Source organism: Micromys minutus (assembly GCF_963924665.1).
Source record: "Micromys minutus genome assembly, chromosome: 2".
Classification (NCBI taxonomy): domain Eukaryota; kingdom Metazoa; phylum Chordata; class Mammalia; order Rodentia; family Muridae; genus Micromys; species Micromys minutus.
Window position 1 is genome coordinate 17,837,966 of NC_137971.1, and position 15,949 is coordinate 17,853,914.

Here is a 15,949-nt window from a genome sequence, read left to right on the forward strand (position 1 = left end):
TCTGTCCAATTACTTGAGCTTTTTAAACGTATCAGAGAAGCACTACGTGAGGATGTCAGAATAGCTAGAAGCACAGTTACAGAGAGAAATGATGATGTTCTTCACGGAGAGAAACTAGAATGTAAATGTCGGTAGATTAACAATAGTTCCTATTGAGTGGAAAATAAAATGAAGAGAAAGCATGTGACTGGTCCTGTGATTCAGCACCAGATGAATGAGAGAGAGGAGGGGGGAACAGAGAAAGAGAGGAGAGATGGGGGAAGGAGCAGAGAGATGACAGGGGGGGTGGAGAGACGGGGGAGGAATGGGGGGAGGAGAGACAGGACCGGGGAGAATATGAATCTGGGAGAGTCCAGAGTGGACTGACCAGACTGAGCTGGCCCATGTGAAGAGAAACCAGAGCCAAATCAAGAGGCCAGGAGGTGAAGAATAGATTTAAAAGGCCAGGTAACCGAAAGCGCTGGATCATTTAGAGAAGGGCGGCTGGCGGAAATGTAAGCCAGCCAGGAGGACCCTGTGACAGGCAGAGACTGAGAGATGCTGGGAGAATCTGGTAGCTAGTTCTGCTTTGATAAATTAATGAACACCTCAGCCGTTTGTCCCAGGTTTGAGACCAAACAGACATCATCACAAAAAACAAACAAAGAACAACAAGAACCACAAACCCACCGTGTTTATGAAATCATTCTTTAATTCATTCACTCATTCCACAATACTAAATCCCTTCTCCACTGTCCTGGGTGGCAGATACTCAATAGATAGTGAAAGGAGGAAAACACAAAGTGAGTGGGATGCATGAACAAGAAGTGATGTCTTAGCCCCTTCACAGACTAACTTCACAGTGTGGTCTAACACTACAGAAATGAATATACAGACCCCTGTGAACTGTGTCTACAGGCATGACAGAAGAGTGTTTTCGTGAAGGAGAGTTCTCTTTTGGACCTAAATAATGTTACAATCAGCTTGTAAATGCCAGGTATTCCATTTTAGAAATAATATTTTATTTTAGAAATATGTGAAATATTAATCTGGCAAAATGTCAACTACCCTGGTTGAACTCCACACTAAGATATTAGTGTCGACGAGTAGATACAGTGGGGAGGAACAGGAACACAAGCCAAGAAAGCAGATCAAAGGGAGAATACACTGAAGACCCCAACTATAACGTGTACTGCATCAGTGACTTGGAATGATATCCACAGGCAATCCAAATTCTATGGGGCATCAGCCTTATACAATGGGGACCTTTTTAAGAGAAAAAGCGGAGCCATTAAGGGCTTCACAGGTTAGTATCTCTAAACTTCACAGAGTGGCTCTGCTTTCTTTCTCTTAAAAAGATCCCCATTGTGTAAGACTGATACCCCATAAGAACACACACAGACAAGATGAAGTCAGCCATTTTGAGCATATGAAAGAAAACAAGGAAGAACCTTCCAGAAACCCAACACAATGATAAGCAATAGTGAAGCCTGACTGCTTACCCAAGTCTTCCTTTACCTTCTCTCTCACTAACCAATATTGCAGGTTCCTGGATGCTTTGCCCACTCAGTGCCAGACTCTACCAACCTCGGTAATGGTGATAATGTTCCTTTGGTTTAGAAGAAGCATTGGAACCAGTCCTCTTACTTCCATGCTGAAATGCTGTAAGGTCTCCTCCAGGTGCCCCTCCCACTAATGACCCTTTTTGCTCCAAATAGCCATTTGTACACAGAACTATTTCCCCTGCTGCCCACAGGTGGCACATTTCTGCATCACCACCTCTTCCCCTGTCCTCTGTAAATAATGGGTATGGAGCAGAAGGCACCAAGGACTCATATGGAAAAGCCTTGTCTAGTCACCATCACTAGTCAAACATTATAAAAGTTTCAAAACTCTCATCCAACGCTCACGTTTGGGCAGTCATCCCAGATTATCAACTAATGTGGGGTCACACTGGTATTTCCTCGCCAAGAATATGACTATTCGTCTTTGAAAGCACTTCTAATCTTGGGTGGCTAGAAGAAATTTCACACAGGCTACAAAATAAATCATTAATAGATGCTAAAAACAGACAGTGTAATGGCCGAGCATGAGTTCTACAGTGAAGTGGGCCTGAGTTTGAATTTTCATTTTACTACTTAAGCAAGCTCTGTGGCCTTGAGCGAATTACAACAAATTAGTTATATATGAATGGCATCTGTAAATAAAGGGTAATATGTTTTGTAAAGCAATGATAAAAATCAGTGTTTCCACGAGCATTACCAATTTTAACTGCAGTTCACCCCTTTGCTCCTAGCTGCTATAAGTCGATGGTGTAGTCTATAACTGTCCCTGTTAAAAGTCACATCGTGGTGAGAATGAAAACCTCAGCCTTCTTTTTATCAGTCTCTTTCGGGCCAGCTCCTCCTTTAACACCTTGTGTGAAGGGCAAAGCTAGACTCCCTTAGGTCTTAGATCTTGCTCTCCTATATGTGCAGACAGACAGGCAGACAGACAGAAGGACAGACAGAGCCTAGTGGGTCACGCAGGCTCATTTACTCGGGGCTTATAGAACTTAAGCTACCAGATCCTCCCTTTCACAGACATCATCACGCAGTGGACATCGATTAAAATACAACAGAGCCCTAACTGGAACCCTGAGTGCATGGTGCTCGCCCTTGCCAGCTGGAGGTCCTTAGTTGCTTGTACTTCAGTGAAATATCCTCATTTTCTGACTGAATATTTAATAAAGTTACTCAGGAAGTTCATGGAGCATGGAATAAAAAGGGAAAATACAAAGTTTCACTTATGTGCAGTAAGAAAAGATCAGCAATAGCATGGAAGAACTTTAGAACTTGGACAAAAGAAGAAAACTTTCTGAAGAGTTTAGGAGTGTGGTCTAGAGAAAATAACATTTTTCCTTGAGAAAACTAAAAAAAGACATGGGCGAGGGGCAGATGGAAGCAAGTAAACAACCAAAGTACAAGACACCTTTCTGAAGTAGGAAGGTCATCCTGCATGAGCTCCAAGGGAAGGGACTGGAGAATGGGTGACTAAGTGCTGCTTCTGTAAGGTAGTAAATACCACCTTAATAAAGCTGATCTAACTTTAATAAATTGATCTAAGGTGCTCAGTAGTCACTGAGCTCAATAACTTCAGATACAGGTTACTTGCTGTTCATCTCTCTGGCAAGCAAACAGACCTCTCGGTGACCAAACAAGAAAGAAGAATGGTTGCTCCTGCGGCCAGCAATGCAATGAGAAACCAATGAAGGTTCTAAAAATGGGGAGGGTTCCACAGCTAATAAAGGGCAGCAGGATACAAGGATGGTCTAGAAAAGAAAGAGAAAGGCAGGGAGATCGAGAAAAATATTGTAAGTTCAAAACTCAGGAAGAAAAAGACAGGAAAGAAAAACAGGATCAATGTTACTCCCCTTCTCAAACAAAACAGAAACAATATTGAGTGTCCACCTTGACCACTCAAAAATACAATGTGGAGTCAAGACTGATATTCAAGGAAGAGGTACAGGTAAGGTTTAAGGAGCTTCCTGAGGACCAACAAGATGCCACAGTGGTAAAGGTGCTTGCCATCAAAACTGACAACCTGGAAGTATAGCCCTCTAGAACTCGCATCACCTAGAATCCACATTGTGGAAAGGAGAGAACTGACTCCCTCAAATAGTTCTCTGACCTCCATGTACACATGCACACACACACACACACACACACACACACACACACAACACACACGCATGCACATGCACATAAACACACAATATGTAAAGAATATTAGATTGTGTTTGGAAAAACAAGAAAACAAGAAGAGACTTCCTAAAAGGAATCCTTTGTGACCAGCTATCTAGCAGGCTTGTTCTGTTACTTAGAGAGCATCTGCTCTTCTGAAGTTCTTCTGGGGAGGGTTGACTCCCAAATACATGAGATCCTGGAATTAATGGGCTCCAGCTTCTTTGGGAGGATGGGCCTCCTGCCAGGACTGATTAGCCCAGCTGGCCTGTCCACTGTTCCTGTTTTATTGCTTCCTTTCTCATTAAGGAAGGTGTTGCTTTGGATAACCATAAACAACATGTCTGCTGCAACAATGCTACCATCTCTTGCACAGCTAGTGCCTGAAGCCAGGTCTCCACAGTCTTCTCAAAGACTTAGGTTCCAGCTTTAGATACAGGATATCAAGGAACTACAGGAAAGGGAAGACCAGGTTTGAAAAACATGTGCCCCATAAATGGTTATGTTCCTATTTTACTTTTAAAAAGAATCAAAAATATTTTCCCTAAGTGTACTCTCCCTTTCTCTCTCCTGTCTCACCCCACATCTCTTCTGCCTCCGAGAATCTCCATAAACACATCAAACATTTTTCACTCAGTTCTTGCCTCTGAAATGTGAGCGAAGGAATCTGAAAAGGTGTACCCCTCATAGCCCTCATAACTCTGCTTCTAGAACAATGTAGGGAATTGTGAGCAGCCAGTGGCCACTTAATGAACTTTTCTTTGGGTACCCCAAAGCTCCCTTGACCTCATGGGCCCCAGGGATGAAGTCTATCTGGAAACAAAACAGCTGTAAAAGAGCGAAGCAGCCAGCTTCCTCCTCCAGCCACTTGGGTCCCTCAGCCCATATCCTCCTCCTCCCCAGCGTATCCTTAGAACAGCCTTCACTGGCACGCCATTTCTCACCAGGAGCCCTTTCCCTTTCCAGAGCCCTCTCCTTTTCTCTCTTCCAGCACAGGGGGAATCATATTTACTCAGAAAGCCACAGTGTTGAGCTACAGCTCTTGGTTTCTTAGCATTTCATTTTCTGAGAGAATGTTGCAGCTGGTCCCCTCTATTTTTTTTCTGTTTTCTTTTTTTGGGGGGGGTGTTCTTCTCTTCAGCCCAAGCTGCTTTTCTCCCCAGGCTCAACCAGCACCCAGCATCAGCATCCATACCCCCACCACACATCAGCATCCATACCCCCACCACACATCAGCATCCATACCCCCACCACACATCAGCATCCATACCCCCACCACACATCAGCATCCATACCCCCACCACACATCAGCATCCATACCCCCACCACACTCCACCATGCTGGCCTTCTCCATTCTTGGAAGATTTTTAGTTAATCAAATTTCCTACCGCGTCCTAGCAGAAAAGGCTTAGAAAGCATTTGCTCAATTTGTGTTGACTCCTTAAACTTCCAACATTAGTGCTGTAGGAATATCCCCTCCTCACATAACTGCTTCTGTTTGGATTAGTTTTACCCCATTTTCGGTGTGTTTTTCATGTGGTAGCAGGATGCCTGTGTGGAGGATAAGTGCATGTATGCTAATTATTCTCATTATGCTAATTGTGCTTATGTGTATGATCCATGTGTATTTAAAATCCGCAGCTGCCCTTTCCTAGTGCTGGGCACATATCTGGGATATTATCCATTAGCCCAAGTGACTTATCTGAGATAAGAGCAACCAATGCTGAAGTCAAACTCTCCAAACACAAGCTCAGGTCTCTTGGACAAGGAGAGAAACGCAGAAAATACTTGGGCTTAAGTGCTTGCTATGTCGCAGGAACTGTTTCTAAGTTCTTTTACAAATGTTATTTAGTTAAGTCCTAAAATACACTGAGGAAGATATTTTATTCTACACTGGAACACAAAGAAGTAATTTACAATACTCAAGGTCACACAGTGAATATACAGTACAGCCAGAATTCAAATGCAGGGCCCTGTCTCCAGAGTCCAAAGTTCCTGAATTCTAGCTCAACAATCGGAATGCTAAGGAAGAGTGAGCTGAGGGTGAGCCCAGGGCTTCATGCAAGCTGAGCACACGCTTTCCATCCTCAGTTCCAAAACCAAAATTTCTAAGTTATGTTTTTTCTACCAACTCTCCCCTTTTTTTTTTTTTTTTTTTTTTTTTTTTTTTTTTTTGTATTACAGTCGACTTCATAGGGTCCTGTACACATAGTTTATATAACTCCACACATTTTCTGGAGTCATATCTCCACTTAAAAGAAATAGGCTTTGGACTCTAAAAGAAAGTCATCTTATACAAATTACTCCTCCAAATTCAGCATAACTTGCTCAAAAAGTAGCTGGACATGATTGTCGTATTTCAATTTCAGAATCTCATAATAATTCTCCATAAAATCTGTAGACATTCAAATCATGTTGGATGATCACTTGCCTTTAAGACTTGTGAGCTTGTTGGGTTTCATATATGTGACATATCAAAAGAATCAGGATTTCTCTTTTCCTCTCAGAAGTCAAGACTTGACACACCAAAGCTCAGCAAATGCACAGGCTGTGTTCTTGCCCAGGTCTTTTGTGTCCTGGAAAGTTTTCATTCCATGTTTCTGTTCTTCCTAATCCCTAAATTTGTATTAGCAAGCAGCACATAGCTTTCCGTTCTTTGACCAACTTAATTGCCTTTAAGTCATCTAGTTTCCTTCAAAAGTGGGGTTTACTGTGAGCTCACACTCAAACAAGGGCAGATCTGGTTTCGCATTGGCTCCTTTGCGTGACTAGAGCTCTATTTTCAATGAAGCCTTACTGCGCTAGGAAGTAGACACTTAAGAAAATAAGACTGAGGGGTGTGGTGGAGAGATGACTAAGCAATTAAGACCAAATACTACTCTTGGACCAGAGTACCCAAGTTCAATTCACCACCCAGATACACACACACAATCACTCACACACACACACACACACACACACACACACCACGCACACACTTTAGAAGAACAAAAATAAATAGATATTAAAAAGAAAAGATGAGTGGATTTTATGACTTCAAACAAGTCGTAGTTCAAGGCTTCCTGGAAGCATCATGAATAGTTCAGAACCCTACTACCAAATGAGGACTATCTGGACTAGTTCTCTGGATTCATTCATCTCCTTAAAGAGCTCCCATAAATCAATGTTCACCTGCTGGGTCTGCATCCCTTTCCACTAGCTCAGGATTATCCTGTCATTGGCCTCCTGTTATTTATTCTTTGTAAAGCAGCTGGGATCCTTAGCTCAATCCTTTCGGGTATTATCCCATCTATGTATAAGGACATTGAAGCTCAGCGTGGTCATAGAAGTAACAGGACCTTTAATTTGTATATCATGTTACAGGTTTCACAATCCTTTTAAGACATATGCATGACCTCATAGCAGCTACAGTAATCTGGCATAAGTCAGATCAGACTCCTCTCCTGCCTAAATCCCTCCAATAACCTCAGCCACACTCACAATGAAAGCACCTGCCATTCTTCTCTGACCTCATTTGTTCAGTCTTTTGCCTCTCCATTTACTATAACCCAGATGGCCTTCCTTTGGTGCTACAACCAATGGTCCTGTTTCATCTTACATTAATTTTCTGTACTTTTCCTTTGGGAACATTAAGGACCTGACTCCCTCTTAATTCAGATACCACCTTAGAGAAGGCTCTTCCCTGAGCACAGTCTAAAGAACCCCTTCTTCCTGACAAGCTCCTGCCTAGCAGTTTCTTCTTGGCTTCTAATATCCCTGAAATTATTCTTACTAGTTTACTGACTGCTAGTCTCCCTGAGTGACTATAGTGAAAATCAGTTGTGGTACACCTGCTTCTAGTCTGCTTAGCACTTAGCAGGTGGTTATATGTTGAAGTGATAAATTAAAACATTTGATAATGCCCAATATTTTTGAAATGAAATCCTTACCTCTTTTTACTCTATTTTTTTTTAATATTCTCCCTAGGCAACTTCACCTACTTCTGTAGTTTATTATACAATTTTAATGACTCCCCAGTAATTCAGATCTTCATACCTGAGATGATCATCTCAAAGGTATATTTAACTTTTATTTGGATTTAACCTTTATTTGCCTAGTTAATGTTAACTTCTATAATCAAACACACACTTTAAAAAATATTAGTTCTTTGAGAGTTTAGTACAAATGTTTTAATCATAGTCACTCTTCCAACAACTCCTCTCAAATCACCCACCTTTCCTACCCCTCCACCTTAGTATACTTTTTTACAAACTCACCAAAACCAATTAGTGGTACTCAGATACCACTTGGATTTATGTTCTTCCACTGGAGCACTGTCAAAATTATAAGGACTACCATCGGACTGATCACAGGGAGCCCAATGGAAGACTTAGGGGAAGAACTGAAGGAGCTGAAGGGGCCTTATCTGGCATCAGTGGGAGGGGAAGCCCTTGGTCCTGTGAAGGCTTGATACCCCAGTGTAGAGGAATGCTAGGGTGGTGAGGTGGGGGGGTACCCTCATAGAAGCAGGATAAGGGGGAGGAGATAGATTTGCAGCAGGAAACCAGGAAAACGGATAAAATTTAAAATTTAAATAAATAAAATATCCAATTAAAGAAAAAGAGTGAGAGCAACAGTGATAAAAACCATATGGTGTTGGTACAGAGACAGACAGGTCAATCAATGGAATAGAATGGAAGATCCAGAAATAAATCCACATACCTCCAGAAACTTGACCTTTGACAAAGAACACAAAATGATTCAGTCGGAAAAAGAATGCATCTTCAACAAATGGTGCTGCTCTAACTGGTGGTTTGTATACAGAAGAATGCAAATTGATCCATATTTATCTCCTTGTAGAAAGCTCAATTCCAAGTGGATCAAGGACATCCACATATAACCAGATACAGTGAATCTAACAGATGGGAATGTGGGAAATAGCCCCAGACACATTGCCACAGGAGAAAGTTTCCTGAACAGAACACCAATGAATCATGCTCTAAGATCAACAATTGACATATGGGACCTCATAAAATTGAAAAGTTTCTGTAAGGCAAAGGACAATGTCAACTGGAAAAACCCCAATCTACAGGTTGGGAAAACATCTTCACTAACCCTACCTCTGATAGAGGGCTAATATCCAAAAATATAAAAAGAACTCAAGAAGTTAGACTCCAAAAAACTAAATAACCCAATTAAAAAATGGGCTACAAAGCTAAACAAAATTCTCACAGAGGAGTTTTGAATGGCTGAGAAGTACTTAAAGAAATGTTCAGCATCCTTAATCATCGGGGAAATGCAAATCAAAACAGCCCTGTAATTTCACTTTAAGCCAGTCAAAATAACTAAGACAAAAATCTTAAGCAATAATACATGCTGACAATGATGTGGAGAAAGAGGAACGGTCCTCCATTTCTGGAGAGGTTACAAACTGGTACAGTCACTCTGGTAATCAATCTGGTGGTTCCTCAGAAAAATTTCTACCTAAAAACCCAGCTATACTACTCCTGGGCATATGCCTAAAAGATATCTCACCATACCACAAATAATCTACTATGTTCATAGCAGCCTTATTTGTAATAGTCAGAAGCTGGAAACAACCCACATATCCCTCAACTGAAGAATAGACTCAGAAAATGTGGTTCATTTACACAATGGAATACCATTCAGCTATTAAAATGAGGGCATCATGAATTTTGCAGTCAAATGGACAGAACTAGAAAATATCATCCTGAGTGAGGTAACCCAGACCCAAAAGACATGTGTGGTATGTACTCACTGATAAGTGGATATTAGCCAAAAATCAGAATAACCTTGATACAACTCACAGGAGGCAGAGGGAGGGGGAACTGAGTGGAAGAGGGGAGGAAGAAGAAAAAGGAAGGAGCAAGAGCAGGTATGGAGCAACAGGGGGGACATCCAGAGGACAGAAGAATGAATGGAAATATGCAGCAGTGGGGGTTGGGGGGAAAGAAAACTTCTAGAAAGTCCCAGAGACCTGGAATATGAGAGGACTCAATGGAAATGCCTTAGCTGGGATGCCCAACAATGGGTAGAGGGAACTGGAAGAGACCACCTCCAGTAGATAGACATGCTTTTCAGTTGAGGCTGGGGGCCACCCAACCATCTTCAAAAATTTTAAGCCAGAATTGTTCCTGTCTAAAGGAAATGCAGGGACAAAGATGTAGCAAAGACAGAAAGAAAGGCCACTTAGTACCACTCCAATTTGGGATCCATCCCATGTGCATACACCAGATCTTGACACTATTACTGAGACCATATTGTGCATGTAGACAGGAGCCTGGCATAGTTGTCCTCTGAGAGGCTCTACCAGCAGCTCACTGAGACAGATGCAGATACTCACAGTCAAGCACTGGACTGAGGTTGAGGACCTCTATGGAAGAATTAGGGGAAAGACTGAAGGAGCTGAAGGGGATGGCAGCCCCATAAGAACAACAGTGTCAACTGACCCGGACTCCTCAGAGCTTCCAAAGACTAACCCACCAACTAAAGAGCATACTTGGGCTGGTTGGTGACCCTGGGGCTCATGTATAGCAGAAGACTGACTCAAATGGCCTCAGTGGGAAAGAATGTGTTTAATCCTGTGGAAAGTTGATGCCTTTGGGAAGAGGGATGCTGATGGGGATGAGTGGGAGGGTAGGGGAGCTCCCTCTCAGAGCTAGGGGAGGATAGTGTGAAGAACTCGGGGAGAGAGACAAGAAAAGAGGCAACTTTTAGAATGTAAATAAAATAATTTAATCTAAAAAAGGGTTAGATACCTACTTTGTGGTAAGCAAGATTCAGGCACTGGTGGTTCTTTTCTTTCCGTGTACAAAGAGCTGTTAGGGAGCACTGTCTTATTTCTAGCAATAGTTTGAACCCTTGCTCTGTGCTTGCTAAGCATCTCCTCCCTAACCTTTAACAACATGTCAATGTGGTCTCCACCATTAATTCTTGTTCTTCTATTCTTGGCTGGAATTGTTACTTTATCTAATCTATATATCAGTACAACTTTATTTCTGAAAAGCTGAGTAACTTTGCCAATATCAACTTTTTGTGCATTATAAAATACAAGTTCTCTTCTAAATGGGAGTGAGACAGTTGTAGGAAGCTATACCTAGGAAGAAATAAATAGCAAAAAGTAATATGTTACTTGATGTTTATCTTTGAGTTTGGTCACATGTATAGATATGTATCTCACATTGTATATTCACATATATTCATATAAATACATCTACATATATTCTTTCTGGAAGTACTAAGGAACCAACTGCTAGCCGATAGTATATTCCACCTCAGCTTACAGCAAAACCTATCATCAGTTCACAAAATGCCTTGGTTATGTTTTTCTAATTTCGTTTTTGTGTCTTCATTATATGTTTGACATATGTTCTTAAAACACACATCTTTCATCTTTATTATTCCATACTAATAAATGGCTATATAAAGCACATTTGTATTTTTTAACTTATATTGAATTTTTGCCTCAACTGCTGTATAGAATTTCATATTATGCATTAAATGTGTCTGATAATTCAGTCCTAACCATAGACACCTACCTCAGACAGTGACATGGTGAAATCTTTGTACTTTTCTCTTTAGAAACCTGAAGAATAATGGCTTTGGTGAACGTGTCTATGATAGGAATTTGTGGGTGTCTGAATACACTATTCATCTGTCAGCCTCCCTGTGTGTGCCAGCATCATCCAGTCCTCCTTCATATTCTAGTCACCACAGCAACGGCCAGAGCTTGAGCTAGTGAGCCCAGCAGGAACGTGCTTCTCATCCCTTCTCTTGGGTGTCTCTGGACATGCTTGGCTCTCAGAGATACAGGTGAAACAAGGGAGGGATAACTTCTTTAGACTGCTCTTCAGAGGCAGAAACCAGGAGACATATACTTCCCATTGTCACCTTGAGGGATCGTTGTCCAGCTTTAAGAAGGGTTATATAGGCTTTTATCTAAAAACCCTATGAAATTGAGTATAAGTAGCCAGCATTGGTTGCCGGTTTAAAAACACATCCTCCTATTGTCTTTCCTCTTTTTCCTGGTTAAGACTCACAGCTCACTATTCCTGTTAGTTAGTGTTATGTCCTCAAACGAGCTAGCTATAGACAAGCGTATGACTCAGAATGTACTTTCAGAAGCTACTAGTATTACCCATTACAAGAACTGCCAGATTGCTTTCCAGTGTATCTGCACCCTGATCAGAATAGTTTGGCCAGCCTCCAACTTGTAGAACAAAGACTGGGTAATTTCAAAACTTCAGAGGGACACATTTTAACAAGGCTTTGCCTCTGCTTAGAAGGCACACAGCTGTAGTTCCTTATGTAGAAACTGACACATGGGTCACGGACTTTTCTTTTTATATTCACTTCAGTTATCTTCAAAATATGGTTATAATATGCACACCATGCTCATTATACAGCAATTTCCTAGAAGACTTTTTCTCTCCTACTCGTGGTTTAGGACTACTAATACATAGACTGTGTGCTTTATCATAAAAGTTCTGTAACATGACCCTGGAAACCATTGCTTCTCAGGACCTGTTACTATAGAAACATCAGTGGTTATTCTTTTCTGGTGAAGGATGTTGCTTCCCTAGAGTCATCTTACACTTTAGAATATGCATTTGTTCCATCACAGTATCGCTGGTTTACTTAGGGAAAAAATGAGCATCGTGAACATTGATGCTTTCATGTGTGTGTGTGTGTGTGTGTGTGTGTGTGTGTGTGTGTGTGTGGGTGGGTGTGTGGCAGCTCACTGCCAGCTGCACCGAGGTCCAGCCCTGTAGCCACTACAGGAGAACACCTCTTTCTCTCTATGTGTGATCTTCCTATAAAAAGAAAGCAACGGATACACATCCTCACAAAGTAAAGCACAAACCGTGACCACTTGGGAGCAGAGAATGAGAGACACTTCCTTTAGGGAGTGATGGTGCTTCTCATTTGGGGATAGCCCTTAAAATCTCATCTATCCACTTCTGCCTTTGTTGTGTGGACAGGTGGTCAACACATACACTCCAGGAAAGAAGATTTGGCTGGAAGGCGTAGTGACCACCTCAGCTGGAGGCACAAACAATCTGTCAGATTCCTATGCTGCAGGATTCCTGTAAGTAATTAACATTTTCACTCCCAGGAACTTTCAACAACAACAGTGAAACTGTAACACACTTACTTCCCATCCCAAGGAAAAGCTATTTGCAGTGGAAGTTTTCATCTATTCATCTGTGAATATGTTTAACCTTACTTAGTCACTTCTCCAGCTACTAAGAGTTAGACGTGAGCATCAGAGCACAGATGGCATCTTGAATAAGCCCATAGTTCAACCCACATGGAGTCAGCAGCCTGTATTCTCTCCGTTTTACCACAGTTCTGGGAGTTAGGTAAAAGCCGTCACAGCTTTATCCTCCAGAAACATGACTGGAGGGACTAGTGTGAGAAATGACTATATTGCAAAGAATAATTATGCTGTAATAATTCTCTGATGCATACTGGATTTACCAAGAGCCACACACTGTCTGAAATCCTTAAACACTTTGACCACCAGTGAGTTGGTGCTACTGTTTTAATGGTGAACCAGTGGAACAGAGGCGGGTGTTGTCCTCTTATTACAGTGGAAGAGTTGAAAAGCAGAGCTGACGTAAGTTAGCCAGGAGAGCTCATTTAGCTAGTGGCAGAGATCAGACCCAAACTCAGATGACCTTCTGCAGAGTCCGGCCTTTCACTATGCAGACCACTTCTCTCTCTCTCTCCCACAGCCTTCCTATGAAAGAAAACTGGTGGGCTTACAGAGGAAAAAAACTCCCTGAGTGGGATTATCAGAAGGGTTTCATAAACAAGGTGGCATTTTGTGGGACATGGTAAGAGCAGCCTGATCTTCCCAGGTGAGGAGTAGTAAAGCTGACAGAGAGGGATCTCAGGCTGAAGCAACAACAGAGACAAGGCCAGCAGAGGGACAGTGAGTAAATGGCAGAGCCTGCCTTCCTTCAGCAGAGTGAAGAGGGCTCACACCAGACGGCAGGGGGTCTTGAAAAGCATGCAAAAGAGATGAGGCCTTGTTCTCGGCTTCTACCAAGCCACTAAAGATATCGAAGACAAGATACTCTAATAAGTGTTTTAAAACTCAGGCCTTTTCAATATTACACACAGGATCTCGGAAGGGATGGGAATTTGAAATTGAAGGCTACCATAGTTGCCTGAAGAATGACTTGAACCAGAAGCATAGAGCTCTGCCTGGCTCTCAGTGTCAGGATAAAACCCTCACAAGCAGAGGCAAACCAAGTATTTTTTCCTGGTCCATTGTGGTCCTCTGGCCCAGGCTTTCTGGCTGAGCAATGCATGAATTGTAGCTTTGCCCTCAGCTATGTGTTTTGCTACTAACAGCTGTTCCTAATTAGACAGATGTGGCTCCTTTCCATTGAGACAGCTTCTTTAATACATTTGCAAAGAAGAGGTCAGGCCAGCCAAGTAGATGGCATTTTCAGATGGAATAATGTCAAAGGTACATGAAGATAACTGCTCACTGTAATTCATGGTTTACTCTGGGTCTTCCATGTTCATAACCTCAGCATTTAACATTGTGTTTCACAGAGAAGTCCAATAAGCATTAAGCATGGTTCAAATTAATGAAATGGAGTGAATCAGCATTTAATGCAGTGTTACTAAGAGGCTTCTTTCATAATATGCTCCCCACTAGTTTGATATGAATCCTGTTACAAGGGTGAAAAGCCAGGTTGGCAGTCAGTACTCAGGGGACCCCTTGGAATCGACCCAGGAATGGCTTTTGCTCGGCTGTTGCCAAACAACTCTGCTTTGAGGTCCAGTGAGCAGCCCAGTTGTACTGAACATTTTCCTGAATACTCTTCCACGTAAGGGATGACATGAAATGAAAAGTGTCTCAGTCTTTACAGAGGCAGCTGGAACAGAGGCCTGCCCTGCATGAACAGTGGTCAGATACCTAGAGATGTCTACATGGAACTGCAGATAAACATAGCTGTTGATATGTGCGCTCTAGCCCTGACTACCAGTGCTTGGTTGGCAGAGATCAGATAAATCTGGTTCATTATGCCCCTGGTCTTTCCTCTTACTTCCTTGTCATCCACCCCATCTTAACCCTACTGGCAGCACACAGCAGTCAATGTACCGTGTGTTCTTGAAGGTATGCAAATTGTCTCCTAGAAAAAAATAATAGAGGTATAGCATTCTAAGATGATAGGGAGCATGTGAAAAGATGGCATTTCCCCAGGACTTTCAGTATATCACATAACCATGAGCTTCCTGGGGCACATGCAAATGCACACATGCATCAGAAGTTTGCTACTGCAACTCAGGGATAGCGCTAGCCTGTCCATCTTTGGGATACTGCAAATTCATCCTTATAGGCTGCCATGTCTCCAGCTTCCGAGCATGCAATGACACAGTGGTGAATAAGATGCATATGGAATGGGAGAAGAGATTCTTAGCAAGTGAGCAATGGCACCACTTTACACAGCACCAAGAGGCAGCCCCATGTTACCATGCAGATGGTGCTGATGGTGGGCTCATGCAGATTCAGTCATGCCTGTATATTTCTTCGAGAAAATTAAACTACATATTTGCTTTTATAGCTCAGTATTAAATATAGACTGCGATGTCTTTGTGCTTTATGACCATGGCTAGCGCTCTGACTTAAGAGGCATTCACCCAGAGTTCTTACTGAAGTTCCACAACAGGGCATCTTTGCTAATCCGCCTGCTACTGTGCTTCTGGATTGGAGCAAGAGCTGAACCTATTATCCTGATTTCACAGGCTTGCCAAACTAATGAAAATAATAAAGGCAAGTAGCTTTGCCATGTGATGTTCTCAAAGTAATTTCAATTCTCTGGGTCACAGTGTCTCAGTGTGAACAAGACTAGAACAGTGAATGTTCTGCTCTATTGTCCGCAGACTTTCCTCCTGATTTAAAGCTTGTTTGTTTTGTGTATGCTTTGCTTTGCTTTTGGGTTTGGATTTGTAGCTCTAATTGCCAGTAAATGTGTTCATTTCTATGAGAATAAAATAAAATTGTAAATGTAAAAAAAGATTTGAAAATGTGAACATTATTTAACCATAATATAAGAATTAGAAATGCTCTTTATTCCAGCAAGGAAAAAATTTAATTCTAGAAGTCATGGGTTTGGGGCCCCATATGGTTTCAGATTTGGGAAATCATAACTATGTATAATTTTTCCCATGTGCTAAATGATGATTTTCAAAGTTTCTAGAATCTAATTTTATCCAGACAAATGTCA

General features: G+C 41.9%; 1 protein-coding gene across 3 annotated transcripts in view; it reads left to right on the forward strand.

The window, feature by feature from the left end:
* HPSE2 (heparanase 2 (inactive)) overlaps positions 1–15,949 on the forward strand; it is a gene marked incomplete at both ends in the record, with an annotated part of 624,570 nt that overhangs the window by 486,570 nt on the left and 122,051 nt on the right. For all 3 annotated transcript variants that reach the window (XM_080913133.1, XM_080913134.1, XM_080913135.1), the window contains one exon: positions 12,683–12,789. In XM_080913133.1, coding sequence (XP_080769259.1) covers positions 12,683–12,789 — 107 coding nt within the window. The remainder of the gene's footprint in view (positions 1–12,682; positions 12,790–15,949) is intronic.